The sequence below is a fragment of the Acanthaster planci genome, linkage group LG06, assembly GCF_054643075.1.
Source record: "Acanthaster planci isolate LZ-2023a linkage group LG06, COTS_SCS, whole genome shotgun sequence".
NCBI classification, from domain to species: domain Eukaryota; kingdom Metazoa; phylum Echinodermata; class Asteroidea; order Valvatida; family Acanthasteridae; genus Acanthaster; species Acanthaster planci.
Genome location: NC_141782.1, coordinates 21,806,753 through 21,825,755, shown reverse-complemented (window position 1 = coordinate 21,825,755; position 19,003 = coordinate 21,806,753). Strand labels below are relative to the sequence as shown.

Genomic DNA, 19,003 nt, shown 5'->3' with positions numbered 1-19,003 from the left:
GCCAAGTAGCATGGCTTTACTTTTAGGCATGTCTTTGTGGAGTGGCACTCAATTTTTAAAAATTTGTTTTATGAGATATTTAGTGACAAGTGTTTCATTGAAATTTTGATGCATTTTTGCAGATGAGGGAAATTCTTCAAGTGAACTCCTAGACCCAGAGTCACCTTACGCCTTAGAGCAAGGATCCCTAGACAGCAGTCTGCCCTATCATTGCCAGTTCTGCGATAGAGCATTTCACCGATTGACATACCTAAAGAGGCACGAGCAAATCCACAGCGACAAGATGCCATTCAAGTGCCCCTTTTGCAGCCGGCTTTTCAAGCACAAACGGAGCCGGGATCGCCATGTCAAGCTGCACACCGGTGACAAGAAGTACCAATGCACCCAGTGTGATGCCTCCTTCTCTCGGAGCGACCATCTCAAGATCCACCTTAAGACTCACGCAACTGGGAAACCCTTCCGTTGTCCAATCTGTAACCGTGGCTACACCACTTCTGCAGCCTTGACTGCTCATACTCAGAACTTTCACAAGACTGAAATGGTGGGAAAGGGCAAAGACTTTAAGTGTATGCATTGCTCTGCCGTATTCATGACATCCGAGAGTCTATACAGTCACCTCCAGACTCATGTCACCGATTCGCCAGATGGAAAAACTGCCTTATACACAGTCACTCACATGAATGGGGAACCTTTTGCTGAGGCTATAGATCAGAAAGATGAAAACAAATGTCCGATCTGTGAGGAAACCCTGACATCCATAGATGAGCTCCAAGCTCATTTAGAGATGCATAAGGACAGCATGAACCTCCCTTTACAGTGCCAATACTGTCCGAGGGCTTACTTTCCAAGCATTACGGTGCTGAATGTACATATGAAGACCTTACATGCAGACAAACTGTCCAAGATACATCAATGTCAGTACTGCGGCAAAGAATATCCAACCTTGTTCAACCTGACTGAGCATATGTCAGCAATGCATGAGCCTCTTGGTACCCATTCCAACAGCTCCAATCAAACCACTCCCTCTAGTACAATGCTGTCCTGTGCATACTGTACCATGGAGTTCACTTCAGGGCATGCTCTCCGAAGCCACATTGACAGCGTTCATTCGATCCCCAATGCGATCACTTACGATGCGGATGGGCGTCTTCTCTGCCCACGTTGCAGCATGGGGTTTCTTACTGAAGCAGCTCTCTACGAGCACTTCCAGAACTACCACTGCAACTTGGATTGCCAGTTGACTAACGATGCCCGAGTCCAGTGCCACCAGTGCACCAAGGTATACCCCAATCAAGCGATGCTCCACGAGCACATGAATCGTAGTCATAGTCAGGCTCTCGACAGCATGAAGTACCCCTGCCCCTACTGCATCAAACAGAACCTCTTTGACTCCATTGAGCAACTCCAGCTCCACGTCCAGGTCTTTCACCAGAGCGACCGAGCTCCAGTTTTTCTCTGCCCAGAAGAGGACTGCAAGGGGCACTTTGACACGGAAGAGGCTCTGAGTGAACACCTCAAGAATGACCACAACCAGGAGAACACCAACAGCAAAGAAACAGCCCCAGCGAGCAAATCCGGCCATCCAGGAAAAAACAAAAAGGAGAAGAATAAGGAGCGAAGTAAACACAAAGAGAAGCGGAAGTCGTCTGCTGGTAAGCAAACACCAATCAGATCTTCACAGCCAACCCCACCAGGGGAGCCCGGCAACAAGCCTGGGGACTCACAGCCGTCTGAGCCACAATCTTCTGACCCCCAGTCATCTACCCATCAAGACAACCAAGGAGCTTTCTCTTGCCCCACTTGTCACAATGAGTTCACCAGTGAGGAACAATTGGTGGTCCACGTACTCACCCACTATAAGACCATCTCGGCAGAATACATTTGCAAAGATTGCGGCAAGAGTTTCAAGAAACCGGATGAGCTACAGAAGCACCTGTTTGAAATCCACGCTCACCACCTCTACAAATGCTCCCTCTGCAAGGAGGTGTTTGACTCTAAGGTCTCCATACAGGTGCATTTCGCCGTGAAGCACAGCAATGAGTGCAAGCTCTTCAGCTGCATGAAGTGCGGTGTGGTCTACCGCTCCGAGGGGGACCTCTTAGTTCACGTCAAATTTGAACACTTGAAGATCACGCAGCCCTTCAAGTGCCTATTCTGCAGTCAGAGCTTTGCTTCTGACGTTGAGTTTCAGTGTCATCTCACCTCCCACTCGGAGCAGTTTCGTTGTCCATTCTGCAACGCTCCATATAGCTCCCAGGAGACCCTTGAAGTGCACTTGCGAGCCACGCATGATTACCCAAACCCTTCACCGAATGTACAGAAATCCCTCACAAACAAGGAGTCACCATCTGACAAGCCGGCATGCAGCTCCTCTGACTCGGATAACAATCTCAAGGAAGGCAACGATATGAAGGATGAGGAAGAAGGCTGCTTCATCTGTAAGATTTGCGATGCCAAATTCCCACTAAAGGTACTCCTTGAAAAGCATCACTTGAAAGAGCATGATATCCAAGCTCGCAGTGCCTCAATCCAGTCTCAGATGTCTTCTGTGACACCCCAGAGTCAGGAACCCAAGAAGAAATACAAGTACCCCTGTGACACCTGCTCACAAAGTTTCAAGACCAAGTATGAGTTAATGAAGCATGCCATTGAGCACACTGCAGAGTTCAAATTGAGATCAGAAAATGAGTCTCCCCCACCCATGAGCGTTTCCTCCAAACAGCCAACCTGGCACTGCAAGTGCTATGTCTGTAAGCAACCCATCCAGATGGAGACAGAGTTTCTAAGTCACGCCCAGCAACACAATGAAGAAATCGCCGGCCCAGGTAACACCATCCGCTGTGTGGCTTGCTTGCAGATACTGACCTCCATGGTGGAACTTCAACTTCACGCCAGGTACCACACCCAGGCTCCACCCTCCACAGGGGTGCACGAGTTATATCCCTGCTACGTGTGTGGTAAGACATTTGGTTCCAGAACGGACGTGGTCCCCAAACTGGATAGCAGCAATCACCCTTGCTTTATGTGTCTCAACTGCATCAAGGCCTCTCTCGAGAGCCAGTTTTCAGGTGTCTCCTCTGGAACCTCTTTTGTCAAGATGCCTCTGAATAACAATCACCGCTGCCCAAAATGCAGCGTGAAGTTTGAGACTCGCGAGGAGCTGGACACTCACCTCCTGACTCATGGCTCAGGGAAGACATACCAGTGCATCAAATGCCAACAGAACTTTGCTACAGAGATGGAAATACAGCTTCATGTCACGACTCACGTGCTCTCTGAGGGGGTCCATCTTGAGTGTAAACTGTGCAAAGATATCTTTGACTCCCCTGCCAAGCTACAATGTCATCTAATTAATCACTCCTTTGCTGATAAGGAATACCGATGTCCGGTATGCAAGGCCATGTTCAGCTGTGCCCAGGACATCCAAGCTCATGCAATTGAGCATGGGATGGAGGCACGGCGTCACAAGTGTTCTCAGTGTAGCCAGACTTTCTTTTTCTCGGCCGAGCTCCAGAACCATGTCTTGTCCCATCCCAGCCAGGAGGACCTTGGGATCTTCAGGTGTGACGAGTGTCGTCGTGTCTTCTCCTCTAGTGCCAGCCTGAGCAACCACGCCCGCTTACATGCTGCCCCACCCGATAAGGGCTTCAAGTGCTCCATCTGCATGGAGATGTTCTACTCCACGGTGGAACTGCAGCAGCATTACTTCCGAACCCACTCAGAGGCTGAGCTGGGATGCAAGAAGAAATCCTTCAAGTGTGGCCAATGCGATGAGGTGTTTCCCTGTCTGAGTAACCTTCAGGGACACATGAGAATTCACACTGATGGACGTAAGTACACCTGTACCATATGCAATAAAGTCTTCTCTTTATCGCGTAATCTGACTATCCATATGCGATCACACAGCGGGGAGAAGCCATACCAGTGCCCGATGTGCGACAAACGTTTCGCCCGTAAAGAGAACAGAAAGGTGCACTTGAAATCACACACAGGCATCAAGCCCTTCATGTGCCCCCACTGCGGTAAGATGTTCTCGCGTAAGTGCCACGTCAGAGACCACATGAGGACTCACGGCATGGTGGTGGCCCGTGGCAACCTCTTGCAGTGTGATCTCTGCCAGGAGAGCTTCACCTTGGCCAAGAATCTACGCCGACACATCCGTCGCATCCACAAGGAGGAAGGGACCTCTCAGAGCAGCTCGGCCTCCCCTCTCAGTTCGGCAGAATCTCTGATGGGCGAAGATGAAACCTCACCAGAACTCGGCATCTCCTCTGAGAGTGACTCCCTAGGTGCAGAACCAGTTGTCAGCAGCAGTCAGGATCCCCAAGCAACGGAAGAAATGCAGGTTCTCTAAAAAAAAAAGGGAACTAAAATTGGTTGAAAGGCATTAATTTGAGGTCTGTCCTCTATTACAAATCCTACACCCTGTGTAGAATTGCTACTCCTGTTTCATTCTCAATTCCACCTCCAAAACACCTGCCAAGAATCTAGCCTGAAATCACTGGTCCTTTTCCAGGGAAATATGGTGAACTTATTCACAAACTATAGAGTAGTAGTGTAATTCACTCAAGTGATGTCATATCATGTAACTTTAACAACTCATTTATCTGGCAGTGGACGCTTATAAAGTTGATACATGTAAGTGCATTTTGTTTTTAAAACAGCATAGAGCCTGAAAGTAAAACGTCAAGCAGCGAACTTCCGGAACCCTCACCTACGGGGATTTTTCATAGGGCCATCCTATCACGTTTGATAACTTTTGGAAGAATGATTGCTTACTGAAACCACCCCATCAAAACTCATGTTGGAATTTAACCTTTGTCTTCCTCGACTAATATTTAGGAAAAGTCACTGGAGGTGGGTAAAAAATGAATTTTATCAACGACCTTTCACGTCCTGTGATATCGTACCTAGGTCTCCTTGTTTAGTGCACGCTTGTTTTCACTCCCCGTGCTTACGTGAAAACGAGATTGTAAAATGTTGCTAACTGTAGTCAGTGGGTTCCATGTTTTGTTGATTTGGCATAATGCAGTTGTTGTCAGCAAATTTAAATAAGATATTAGAATCTTTCGTAAAAGTAGATTATTGCTTTAAGTTTATTACCTTATAAATCAAAACAGTTTTTGAAATATTTGATCTGTTTTTGTTTCGGCTGTTACCGACAGACTATCATAAAGTTTCAAACTGGAAATGTTCATCTGTGCAAGAAACTGCCACATTGAACTGTTCTTCATGTATTTTAGATTGTCAGAAGTGATGGGTCATTTTTAGGCAGGATATTTCTCTTTTAGGTCAGGTGATAGTTTAGTTTCTATTAATTGATATACTAGCAAATATTTTCCAAACAGATTTTTTAAGAAGTAACTGAATGAAAAAAATGTTACAAATTCAAAACTTTTTGCACGTTATTTTCCTATCGGAGGGTTCCGGAAGCGCACCATCAGGGGTCAACTTTCAGGCTCTAAGCCACACTTTTGAGAATTTGAATATATACAGCTGTTATGGATTTTTTTCACTACACATAAGCCTTTTTAAAATGGTTTGGGGAGTTATTTTAACAAGTCTTTCCATTTCGCACATACAAATGATTTGATATTCAGGATAGCGTTAAGCAAGCAAACCACACATTTTCTATGGCAAGGCAGTTTGGGGTTTATCCTGATCGTGCCGAGTTCAATAAAGAACTACTTTCTTTTGGATTTCCTCGTTCACAATGAACAACAAATCTTTTCTTTCACTTGGCATTCTCATTTTGTCATGTTAGGCCAGCAGGAAAACCACATGTGGCATGGTCAGAATTCAAGCTTAGTGAGGATGCCCAAATTTGCCATCAACAAAACTAGTAACTCATCTATAACAGCACAGATTTACAGATTCAGTGAGTTATCTGATGAATTTAATGCAGGGTCATAATAATCTGTGCCTCCACCAACGAATACTCAACGAAAAGTCCCGATGTGTGTTGAAATTTGGTTAGTGTACATTTTTAGTTATACATGATGAAGTAACACTTTGCTTTGGGTTAGTTAGAACACGGTGAAAGTCAAATATTGAAACACTTTTTTATGTAGTAATCCTTTTTTTCAAAGATTCCCATTTAACAGCATGCATCAGTATTTATCGTTTTATTTTTGGGAAATGTAAACTCTTAAAAATGTAAAAATGAAGGAAAATGGTTTTTGCCCCATTTAGTTTTAGTTTTTATCATTGGTTAAAATCATTATTCCATTAAGATCTGTCATTCATACAGGAATTTTGATGCGAATGGGTAAAACATGTATCTATAGGACTTTAAGAAATGCTGAGGTATTACCCAATCTGCTTTTATCTGTTTCATATAGAGGATTTTAAGCTTATGTCATATGCAGACGTACCCTATAAAGGATGTTTATACGTTTGACAGGGTAATCTAAATTGGTTAGTTTTGGTTTGTTAGCTTGAATTTCAACTAAAATTGTCCAATTGTATAATTAATGCCAAGAGGCCACCTGTAGTGTGGATTGTGCGTGAATGAGAGAAGCGCGGTGGTAGACTTTTCCCAGTCCTTCCAGTGTTATTCAAACGAAAGAATTTGGGAATGTTAAAACAGAGCAGAACGTGCCTGTGTTATGAGCCATGCAGGGCCCTGTAGGCCATGACATACGATAATGAACGTGGCCCATGGCTGGTCGGCCCAACCTTTCCGTTGGTGACTGAGGAGGGCACGGGCATAGGTTGGATGTACTTTGCGTAAGACACTTCTGCGGTCGTTACGTGTTTGCCAACCCACAAATTCAAAACATTTTCATGATCTCTTTAAAAGCACACAACACCAGGTGCTTATATATTTATGTTATTCAATCGCGGAATCCAGTATCAGATATAACCTGTTTCTTACCATATCGAGAATCCAGCTTCTGAAGGGACACTTTTTCCCCTGTGTGAGGGTGAAATAAATCATTCTTGCGAGCTGGCTTTTTGAAAACAAAGAATCATTTCAAACGAGTAATTTGACTGAGGTACTTTTTTGAATATGGCAAAAAGGGTTCGTTTGTTTTTATTAAAGTCGGATGCATAGGTACTGTACGTATTTCCTTCACAGACTTTCCAGTGGTAAACTGCTTAATGTGTACATTGTAATTAAGATATTGTCACAGCGCAATTTGTAACCTGTATCTTATTCAGAGGTAAAATGACAGTGACTTTACCCAGGCGCTGTGTAATCTGTGGTGTTTGAGTTTCATTGAAGGAAGTACTGATGTTAATTTTGGTCTTTTATTCTGTTTGTAGATGTGTATTATTTTTGTCAATGATTGGTATGCATAATCATATATATTTGGTTCATGGCGGTTAAGCATAATACTGCAAAAGTATGTCAATAAAATGGTTAAGGCCAAGCCTTATGAGACAAAGATAAAAGACTTCATTCGGAAATGTTTATGATATCAAACATAAGCTCCACCAAAGCTCATTTGATTTCGGTATCTAACAAACTTGCAGCTCTTGACAGAAAAAGTCCAGGAACAGGAACAAATTAAATGATCTTATTCCTAAATGTATTTGGGAAAGTTGTAACTTGTAAGCAGCTTGGAGTTGAACATGCGCACATTGCATGAGGTCATTACAGTTCTTTGTTTGAACAGGATACAGTCTCTTACGTGACTGCTAGGAAATTCATTCAGCTCCTAAGCCAAAGCGGCTGTTAGAAATATAGAAAATTCCGGTAACCAGAGTAACGCATCACTGGTAATTTGCAGTGGCCCTCTTTACTGGCATTACGCATTGTAACAGCTGTTCTATAGAAATGCTGTTCCGTGACAGTCGCTTGGTACATAAACCGGCCCAACGCAATGCTTGCCGCTATTCGAGGGGGCCATAGGATTGTCTGATAACACGTGTCCGTCCTAAACCGTCTGTTATGCAATATTTCCCATACCTGTTTGACCTCCATCGGAGCCATCTTTGCCATGGTTGGTCAGAGTCACTCAGCATAAAATAATGACGCAGCCTGGGACAGGGTTAAAGAAAGGAAGGGGTGCATAGACTTAGTTTACCTCTTAATTTTGAAAAAAAGAAAAAAAAATGTAATGATGACATACAAGCACCGGAATTTTTCCCTTATTCTCACCACCGACAGATGAATTTGAAAATAAAAAAACGACGCCGATGCCTCAGCGGTTCCCTTGTAGCTAAAATTGAACAAGAAAATCCGCAGTGTCCCGCAGATTTTAGCACCTGAAGCCCAATTTGGAGGCAGTTTGATTTCAAACAAGGGAACTGTGGAATAAGTAGACGGTGACACTATGCAGAGGTAATTTTAATATCCGTTGTTCTTGGAAGGCTTGGGGATGGCTTCCAGTTTATGTTGTGTTTGGTCTGGTCTGGAAAGGGAAAAAGCGAAAATCCATAAGCCAGGAGGGGGTCGGGGGTCGGGGGTGAACGATTTCCCCCTCCCCCTATGATTCCTTGATTCTGATTGAAATGCTCAAGTGGAGTCACTGCTGAATTTCATTCTGGCGCCCATAAAAATCAATATTTAGGGAGGCACAACTCTTTGAGTTAGGGCGTCGGTACTTTCATTCTTTCCTAACTTCACGCATACCCACAAATAACCTGGGACAACGATTGTGTTGGTGTATGTCGGCACAACAGGCATCTGCCTAACACTGAAGGATAAAGAAGGCTGGGATTTTGAACACATGTATTCCTTCTTTTTTAAATATTTTGTTTTTGACTTATAAGCAAAATAGGCAAGAAGCAGATAAAACTTAGTTGGCACTTGATGATTAAATTCAAACTTTCTCTGGTTTCCTTCCTTGCCCCATCTTGACCTCCGTTGATTTGGTGTTGTTCAACTTTTGATCGAATACAAGCCTAACCCATCTCAATATTCCAGTGCCGAAAGAGAATCGCAGCGGATCAAGGCGTTGATCATCATCAAGTGGATATTGGGGTCAGAGGTGTGACATGAGGCAACCCGCCTGTGTTGTAAAAATATGGGGAAAATTCATTTAAATGCGAAATCCCGCTTGAAAATCCAATGAGTCGATGTGATGTGTGATGCCAACTTTCATAAAGTTGGCAGGTTTAACGTGGCATGCATTACTTGGGGAAAAGATTAAATTCAGACTAATCCGGTCTTAGTAGCGTTTGCAGATGTTCCATTCACAGGATATTTATGGCGTTTATGTAAATAGTCCTCTATAATAAACTTTCATGCACTGGAGTGGCGTTTTATGGCCAGTTGTCGCCACAACTTGACGTTGTTTTCGTAATTTCACAAAAGAACACACTGTGCGCTGATCAATTCATGTCTTCATTTTAGTGCGGGTTACATCTTCTCTTAGAACTGGCGCTATTCACATGGAAATTCGAGGAGAAGAAGCTAAAACAGTTAGTCAGAGGCTGTTACTTTCCGTCAGATAATAAAAATGTTGGTTTCGGACTTAAGGCCAACATTATGGCGACTGATGATGATCGGTTTCAGTCTTCATATCTCTGGTAAGTCTTACTGCCAAAAACTGCCAGCTATCAACTCACCAGCCGTTTTTTTGTTTTTTTTTTTATCACATACAAGGAATGGATTGCTTCGATTCTCACTTCCACAGCCCAGTCTGGATGATGTTTTAATTTTGATTTTGAAAGTGCTTGGGAGTATCGTCATGATGAGGTCACGTCGCTGCCAAAGTGTTGTGTCTCAATTTTATTAGGTGCCGTCGATTCTGGCTGCGGTGGACCGAGGAAGTTGACTGCGTTGACTGGTACCCTGTCCTCTATGAACTACGGTAACGCCTCCAACCCCTTCTACGACAACAACGCATTTTGCTCGTGGTACATTCAGGCTCCAACAGACTGGGTAAGGCAGAGAAACCAGCACATGACGGATTCAAGGAACATGTCCTTCAAGCTGAAATCTTAGCCAAAGAGATCCGTAATTCCCTTTTGTAATCCCCCATACTGAAAAAACGAGGGCGTTCTGATGTCACGCCCTTCCGTAATTTTGCTTGTTTAGCATTTTGACCTTATTCAGGTTATTAAAGGGGCATTGTCTAATTTCAGTCAACTGAAGTTGCAGTTAATATATTGTCCAAATAATAATTGTTTACGTCGTGTGTTTTGAAACAAATCAATATGTAACAATCAACGCTTTCATTAATATGCTGTTCTGGGAGATGATCAGAGCAAACTAGTGGAAACATCGAGCGAATGTTACCGCCGATGCTTCTAAGAACCGTCCTCTCACCAAAGCTTGGACATTCGAACATAACTTTCCTGTTACGTCAATTCGCAGATCATCACTCTGACGTTCGAGTACATGGATATAGAGCCCAGCTTCCGCTGTATGGCCGATTACGTTGTCGTACACGGCCCCTGGGCAGACTATGTAGGAAGACCTCCTCCCGCGCCTTACTGTGGGACCAACCCCCCTCCCCCCGTCCAGGGAGAGACAGATGGGCTGTACGTGACTTTCATCACAAATGATAACTTGGCTTACAGGGGGTTCTTGGCAACATATGAAATCAACCCACCACCGTGTGAGTATGGCGACGTTCTTAAATTGTAATTTGGATACCTCGATATAAAAACAAACTACTTAATGCGACCAACCTCTGATGAAGCAAGCTCGATCCCTTCATCTGTCACTGTGAAAGCTTTTTTTCCACTGTAAACACTTGTTCATTTCGGGCACCTGTCCATTGTGACCACTCAGGCTCGCCTATGGTAACTACCTGTGTACAGTGGCCACCTATCCTTTATGGACTCTTGTCGTTTTCTTTCAAAATTCATTGATAGCACCAACTCCGCCTGAGTTGGCCACTTCTGGCTGTGACAACCTAAAATATCGCAAGGATCCTTCAGGAACGATATCCAGCATGGGTTATGACGAGAACTCGAAGTATCTGAGTGACGCCGAGTGTGAGTGGGTCATTACCGTTTCGGTTGGAAAAGTAAGTGAATTTCCATTGTTTATGAATGCACATTTAGTTAATCGATTACACTAAAAATAAAAAGCGACCATGGCAGGAATAAGATGGTACAAAATTTCGATTCACTGATTTTTCCAAACAACTTCTTTCTGACAAAAAGACAATATATACCACATGTAATTATGTTTTATACAACTAAATTCCAGCGATACTTGGAAAACACTAACGTGACCTTTGGCATCTACCACGTGACAGGTCACCACTCTGACCTTCGTCTACTTCGATGTCGAAGGTGATGAGCTCAATTGCAGATACGACACGCTTCTGGTTTACGATGGCCCAAATGCCTCATTCCCGTTGCTTGGCAACTACTGTGGTAACCAGGGCCCGTCTCCCGTGACGTCATCCCAGCATGAGATGTATCTGCGTTTCAGGAGCGACGGTTCCATAGAAAAGTCAGGCTTTCTACTGAGTTACGTTGAGGAGAACCCTCCATGTTCGTGCATTTTGTTTTCATCTTAATTCATTTTACCCATTTTAAATTTTTCAGGGTTTGTTGCCAAATTTGGGGTTTCAGTAGGGCCTATGTTTTTTGATCAGCATTAAGGAGCGCTCGGCAGAAGTTGTTGTTTGCTATTGTTTTGCCAGACGCAACAACTCTTTGTACCAGTATGTAGGCCATATCACACCCTCTATCTCTTGTATTATCGATGTTTATGATTGGTTCGAATCTTTAGCGTCCAGTGGTCCAGCTGCTACCGACCTAACAAGGTCTATGCCCTTTGACACTAGGACTCCTGTTGAACCTCTCCAGTTCATGAGGCTTGCTTTGCACAGAATTTATCAAGTTCGGCTCAGTAGAACGAGACAGTCGAACTCTGAAGATTGGATCAGCTGAACGAAGTAACAGCACAGAGATTGAGATGCAAGCATCAGTTTCTCATATTATTCTGATAACATAAAAGACTACCTTTATTAGGTTTCTCCCGATGTGTACATGGTTTAAGATTTCAGCACGAATTATGTCTTCTGAAAATAATTGACCTTGTTTGACCCTGTAAACCTGTTTACGTCCAGGTTTATTGTTTATTTTCTGATAGTTACCTGCCCTGTAGGCACGTTCCAGTGCGAGAGTAATGATATCTGTCTGGATCGTAGTGTCTTGTGTGACGGGCAGAAGGATTGTCGTGATGGGAGTGATGAGGCTGGATGTCCAGGTAATGTGGATATCCATTCATGGAGAGAATGGTTGATTCCCTATGTAAGCAGGAATTGATTGTAATGCTGAGACTAGGTTTTTGGGTGACCGTAGGACAGTTTTTAGATTGATTGAATGTGTGGAGCAACTTTTATCCATAACTTTCGACCCCGTAGATGAGCTGAGGAATTAATAACTCGAGGTAATTTAAGGTGGAGAAAAGATTTAATGATTTCAAATAGTAGGTCCCAAAAGTTGAAACTGACTTTAACCTAAAACTTGGTTGGGGAAGTGCATGTCATTTTGCTTTTGACTCTCTTCCGTTTCTAGTTGCTGATGGTCTTTTCTCATTCTCATTATCCAGCGAACGATCCTTCATGTGGGATATCAGTCGTAAACCCTGACTTTGCCTCTATCAGCATAGTGGGAGGAGGCCCTGCAGTTCCCGGCGCTTGGCCATGGCAGGTAAGTATTTGGCCATCTTTGAGGAGTTAAGACATCTCTTAAACTCCAGAAATACAATTGATAAATTTAGTTACCCTCCCACAGGTACAAGTGCGCAAGCTGTCTTACGGCCAGGTGTGTGGTGCAACGCTTATCAACGCTATGTGGGCTATCAGCGCAGCGCATTGCTTTGAACCGTAAGTAAAGAGGAAAATCAAGCTATAGGTTTATGAAAAAAGTTCCATTTTTTATTTCTCTTTGTTTACTGGTCTACCAATCGTATAAGTCGGTGCCTATGTTAACCAATTTTCTGTTTTATTATGCTTAATAAACCTAAACCCCAATCAAGGTTAACATGGAGAGATTTGACCGAACAGACCTATTTTGTCACCAGATATTTTTTAAATGGCAACGGTATTTAACTCCTCATTCCTTCGCGAGGACCTTTATCCGGATAATTGTAATCTTTTTACGAAATCCTGTCTTGAAACAGAGAACCCCTGACGACCTCCTATCGTCTGATCCTTGGCCGATACGCTAAGGACATGCCGGAACCCTCTGAAGAGCAATCTGTAGACGTCCGACAGATTATACTCCATGAGAATTACGAGAAGTACTCCTATGATAACGACATTGCCTTATTACGACTTGCTAGACCGGCTGTCATGACAGACTACGTGGCACCTGGATGCTTGCCAGGGAAATCACAACGATTCACGGACGGAGAGATTTGTCAAGTAACAGGATGGGGCTTAACTGAAAGTAAGTTGGTCCGTTCGTTCCTTGCAACAAGAGTTGAGATGATGTGAATCTCATATACGATTCGGTTTAAAGTGATCTAATCTGATTGGGATCGATTTTACGGGTTTCTAAATATTTCGACTCAAGATAGACAAAGCTTGGCTAAACACAATTTTTAACCAACAGAATCAAAATGACACTTCAAAAGAAAACTCGTCTCAATTTGTTTCGTATTGTATTTCGTTTCAAACGAATTCAAGCAACTTGGTTATAACATAATTCTGCTGGGATTAACGCACGGAATGAACGTTTCCAACCTGGAATTTCCTCAAATCAAAGTGATTCATCTCGATTTCACAGTTTGTTCCAATATGCAGCGTCAGAAAAGCAGATTTCCCTCAAACTTGTCTTCAAAGTACAAACGGAAGTAATTCAAGTTACTGGAGAAACTGCTTGTTCTTTTTGTCAGACACAGGTTACGACGACATCTTGAAGCAAGCTGGAGTACCTATAGTCGACAGTAGAGTGTGTAATGATCTTCACAAAGGTAGAATCACTTCGCGTATGATGTGCGCTGGCTACTTGCAAGGTGGTGAAGATTCATGCCAGGTATTATGATCAGTTGTTCTTAACCATTGTAATAAGCTAGGTGGAAAAGCGGTTTGATTACCAACTAATAACGATGAAACATTACGCAGGAAGTATTTTGATGACTTCCCATTTGGAAATCATGCTTATTTCTTTGAGCATTAACATTTTCTCGCAATTTATGTTATATTTGATCTCTTCACCCAGGCGCGTTTGGTTTTTTTTTGGGGGGGGGCTAGACCCTTCGTACGTTACGTCACCTTTTAACTTTTGCTACTGCGAATCCATTATTTTCGAGCCTCTTTTATTTTTCAGAATTTTGTAGGGGGGCTAGACAATTTTTTTGGGGGGGGGCTAATGCCCCTAGCACCCCGTAGAACCCTGCCTGGCTTAACCGTCAAGACACAAATCCATCCAATTCCAAATCGATGAACTGCAGGACATAAATACCAAACCATTTTCTCTGTATGCAGGGGGATAGTGGAGGTCCTCTCAACTGTCATGGCAGTGACGACCGATGGTATCTTGCCGGCATTACTAGCTGGGGCAATGGGTGTGCAGACGTCGACGCCCCCGGTGTCTACACGCGCGTCACCGAGTTCGTGGACTGGGTGCAAGTGAACATCCTCAAACATTTGTAATACTTGAGATGATCTCAGCGCAATGGAAACAAAAATGGAAGCATATGGATGACTTTAATACATACATGTATGTGCAAAGAGTCGGCTACGCAGTCAGTAGCTAGTAATGCCATTATTCGGCCACTATCTAGCATCTTTGCTCTCAGCCACACGGATTATCGAATCCAAACACTGGTGCTAAAAGTATTTACCAAAATTACAAGACAGAATAAAAGAAAGAAAAGAAAAAATGAACACCACGGTATTGACAAATTTTGAAACCAGATGTATACTCAAAACTAATCTAAAATACCAACTAAAAATCTCTTTAAACTACTCTTTTCAGACAAGCAATTTGCTTTTTTAACTTAAACAACTGAGTCATAGCCTATATAGGCCTACGTGGTAATACATCATCGGTATTTTAAGAAGTTTTCATTTTGTTGTCAGACATGTCGATCTTGCAGCACAGCAACCAGTATACCCAAACAGTTACTACAAACAATGAAACCGCCATGACAATACCAACAAAGATGACGTCCAACATATAATATTGCACTGTGGTTAATGAACCCGCTGTAGATCTAAGGTAGGCACCCCCGTATAGAAGGGCATGTTCTACCCAATGACCAGCCACTTCGACCGGGGGTGCCACGTTGTGCTTCATGATGGCTGAAACGCGTTTAGCGTTGGCTGCGTAACTGTCAAAGACAAAAAAAAATGAAGAATTAAACAGAAAAGGGAGAAGAACTTCAAGACTACGAGAGTAAACCTACTAAGATACATTCCTCAAGAAGGAAAGAATTGCACAGGATACGGCGAACTTCAGTATTTCCATACTGAAATAGGAAAAAATGAGTGATTTTGCCAACTTTTGAATAAAAGTGAGCAAAGGTTTATTCACCTCTCGTTGCTCAGAACCTGGACAACTGTGCGATGTAGCTTGTCTTCGGTTAATTCGGGCAGATTGATTGTCTCTGCCATTCCTCGAGTTTGGAGTCGATTGGCACATTCAAAGTGCTCACCAAAGAGCGGTATGGTCACAACAGGGACCCCGTGGTACATAGCCTCTAACATGCCGTTGATACCCCCATGGTAAATCAACACCTTTGTCTTTGGATGACCTGAAAATTAATTAAAAAATGAAGTATAAAAAGTCTAAGCTACAAGGTTTAAGTAAAATTATAACAAGAACAGAATCCAATCAACTTTTCATATCAGTTGAGAAGACGGCCGTATCTGAATTTAAACTGCAGCTTGAAATGACGCACTTTATGGAAGTTACCGCAACCAGTTCCCATAGAGTGACGTGTGTAATTAGCCGCAGCCGAGTGATTCGGACACGGCTTAATATTCCTATTTTAATCACTAGTCTCACTTTCAGTCGTACGGATAAATCCGGATGCTTAATGAATAAAAGAAAACACCAGGGATGGTACAATCATCATGTCTCCTTTTATCATTGCCCCGTACTCGCCAGTCATGCATGCCGCGTCCAAAACAGACTTCAGCGAAGGCTAGGCCCCATACACCTAGCTGTTTCAGCCTGAGACCTGCAATGGGCAAAAGCCTAGACCTGGCTTTGGGCAAAGGACGTGACCTTTCAAAACATATATATCAATAAAAAATCTGAAATTTGGTAACACCTTCCTGCCCGTGCAAATTAATTATCAGTGTTTTACTTACCCAGAACATCATTCTGTGGTAACCATGACACCAACTTGGTGTTCTGACCGAGATTCCTGGGTGGTTCCCCTGGAAACCTCCAAAGAACCCTCTGTGGAAGCCTCGCCAGGGCACCAGCTATCATTGCTTTCATTTCATCACTCATGACGTTGACTACAGAACCTAGTGAGAAGATGACAATGCCATGTTTCCCAGATCCTTCAAAGAAGTCTTCCAGCTCCTAGGTACAAAAGTTGTCAAGGAGAATCGTTAGGCTTGTGACATGCAATCTCAGATCTCCAGAAACCTGTCTAGTATTTGGACTACGAAAACTTGAACTGAATTCAATTCAGTTCAATCATGTATTCATCAAGCCAGCATGAAACTTTCTTTCTCGGTTTGCATTTTACACATAAAACCCCCCAAACTTACAATTAGACACACAATATTAAACTGAAGAAATTTTAAACCAACAAAAACAGAAAAAACAGAACACACTATCAAATAAAATGATTGTTAAAACAGGATATAGCACCAGGTACAAAGGAAAAGCGAAAGCGATTTGTTTTCAGCTTAAGTTGACGTAATCTGACTTGACTTAGTAAAGTTTAAGAGTGGTCAAAGTGGCTGTGTATCATCGAGCAATAACGTTTCTGGTTTTGCCAACATTGCCGCCTCGTAGACTGATTTAAAATCCCAAACAATATTACCCAGAATTCTTCCCCACGGATCTAATAATTCTGTCTAGTTTGCTAAGATTCTCCGCCGTAAGGCCGTCCATGCTACAGAACAGAATGCAATGACAGACTTAATGACACTTCCATACAACATCCAGATAATATCCCGATCAACGTTAAATGATTTGAGTTTCCTCAGGAAGTAAATCCTCTGATTAGCCTTCGCACATAACGTTTGTGTATTCAAGCAATTATCTAAATACATACTCAAGTTTTTTTATGGTGACTGATCATTTCAATATCAATACCATTTACGATCTCGTGAGTTTTCAGAAAATCGAACACAGTTTCCTTAGTCTTATTTAGTAAATTCAGCACCTGAAAAATTTCCTTACACCATTCCACAAAACTAGCAATTTTATCTCTGTCTTCTGTCTCATCATCATGATGAATGAATCCTGTTAATGAAGTCTCGTCAGCGTACTTGACTATGAAACACTTAGCACTGCTGCTTCTCAAATCGCTGGTAGACAGTGTAAAAAAAAAAGAACTGGGGATAAAACACAGCCCTGCGTGGCACCGGTATTGGTAATAGGTCACATCAGAGACATACTTCCCCAGTCTATTTCTCTGGGACCTATTTGCCAAGAATTCATTTGTCCACAAGATTACAAAACCTTACCTTATCAAGTGGTTTGGGTTCGTCGGCTGACAACCCGCCTACCATGATTGCATTGGGCGTTACCGCCCTTGGGTAGTCCATAGCGAAATGGGTATGAAATAACCAAAACTCCGCATTGCGTATCGTTTCCCTCATGTTCAGGTCGGTTCGAATGTTGTGCTGTATCTTCAGCGCATCGTAGGGACCCAGCATAAGCCGATCCATGAAAGAAGACATGCCCAGCCACGTAAAAGCGTTCCGGAACCGTTGCCAGAAGGTCATGGAGTCTGTGAATCCGGACATGTAGAGCGGCACGAGAGCCGGATTGGTGGGAATATCATACCAACGGTCGTGCAGGCCCGGTGTCAAAGAGGCCGCCGTGATGATAACGTACCGCAGGGATAACTTCTGAGCAACTAGAGTCATGCAAGGGTTGATGAGGTCAAAAGTCATCAGATCAAAATTCCTGCCTTTCAACGTTTCCATCAGCTTCTCATCGCCAAGGAGAATGTTGCACTCGAATGACAGATACTTGGACATGGGTTTGGTGGGTTTCAGTTCCTCTCGTTTCTCCTCTTCGGATTTCAAACCCAGAAGTCTTCGGCCAAGAAGCTTCAAGTACCCTTCCTGACTCTGGTAGGTGTTGTTGAGCGATTCCAGAGCAAAGTTATCCGTCATCTTCTTCACGTCTTGAGGAGTGTACGGAGAATTAAAGACTTGATAGTCAAACCAGTCTGCATCGCTACCATTGAGACGATGGATATAGGAGCTACTCAAGAGAAAGGTGACATGGTGTCCCCTTCGGACCAACTCCCGCCCGATTTTGGCGCTGAAAATATAGTGCGTTTGGTCAACCCCGGCTGACATGAGGATACTACCAGCGAACACGTCGTAAGGTTGGAGGATAACCCCCAAAAGAATGATCATACCTAAGAATTCACCCGCCATCTTTGCAGCTACTGTGAAACACACTGAGATAATAGACCTCGTAAATCAAAGCAGTAGGCCTACATGTATTGTATTTTGCCAACCAGCATCTTCCGAAGAGCATGATTGTCGTCATGCCCGTATCTTTCATATCCGACGTCGAACAATAAAAACTCACTTGTGCACACTTTTCTATTTTTATCACATTTTGCTGGCACGAAGTATTGTACACTGGCATATCGATAGATGTGCAGTGGAAGTGTTAGATAGAAGAAACTGGTCTATTACCAAGTGGTTCTCTTTACTTGCTCTTTGTTAATAAATCTCCATTCATTTTTAAAAAGAAAAAAAAAGGATATTGCCCCAGTTTATTTTTCCTTTAAGGCAAAGTCAGTTGCAAAAACGTATTTATTTGAGAAAGGAGACTGCAGAATCCGGCTAAGTTAGCCACACACAACTATTTTTCCCCAGAAATGATGAGCACTCACTAACTGAAGTCGCGTTGTTTTGAGTCTCTACTTGCTTCACTTCTTCCCGCGACCGGCGGTTTCCTTACGTGCCACACGAGGGCGCTA

At 43.1% G+C, this 19,003-nt stretch overlaps 3 protein-coding genes and 1 long non-coding RNA gene across 4 annotated transcripts in view; 2 read left to right on the top strand and 2 right to left on the bottom strand.

The window, feature by feature from the left end:
• Window positions 1-7,398, top strand: part of LOC110980111 (zinc finger protein 423-like) — a 31,697-nt gene extending 24,299 nt beyond the window's left edge. Inside the window, exon 6 of the mRNA XM_022236460.2 lies at window positions 123-7,398. Within this exon, the coding sequence (XP_022092152.2) occupies window positions 123-4,354 (4,232 nt within the window). The 3' untranslated portion in view covers window positions 4,355-7,398. The remainder of the gene's footprint in view (window positions 1-122) is intronic.
• On the bottom strand, window positions 4,263-8,927 carry LOC147798951 (uncharacterized). The gene is made up of 3 exons (XR_015425628.1): window positions 8,859-8,927; window positions 7,916-7,987; window positions 4,263-4,350 (listed from the first exon to the last, which is right to left on the bottom strand). It is a non-coding gene; the product is annotated as an uncharacterized LOC147798951 (long non-coding RNA).
• A 289-nt stretch (window positions 8,928-9,216) lies between these two features.
• Window positions 9,217-15,942, top strand: LOC110980135 (suppressor of tumorigenicity 14 protein homolog). Its single transcript, XM_022236511.2, has 11 exons — window positions 9,217-9,480; window positions 9,690-9,835; window positions 10,271-10,514; window positions 10,774-10,928; window positions 11,163-11,403; window positions 12,008-12,124; window positions 12,470-12,570; window positions 12,655-12,746; window positions 13,043-13,311; window positions 13,760-13,899; window positions 14,352-15,942. Exons 1-11 carry the CDS (start codon window positions 9,411-9,413, stop codon window positions 14,517-14,519), a joined length of 1,743 nt encoding a protein of 580 aa, XP_022092203.2. The 5' UTR covers window positions 9,217-9,410; the 3' UTR covers window positions 14,520-15,942.
• Window positions 12,776-18,605, bottom strand: LOC110980136 (UDP-glucuronosyltransferase 1-2-like). Its single transcript, XM_022236512.2, has 4 exons — window positions 17,523-18,605; window positions 16,185-16,404; window positions 15,403-15,622; window positions 12,776-15,199 (listed from the first exon to the last, which is right to left on the bottom strand). Exons 1-4 carry the CDS (start codon window positions 18,447-18,449, stop codon window positions 14,923-14,925), a joined length of 1,644 nt encoding a protein of 547 aa, XP_022092204.2. The 5' UTR covers window positions 18,450-18,605; the 3' UTR covers window positions 12,776-14,922.
• Between the last annotated feature and the right edge of the window lie 398 nt (window positions 18,606-19,003).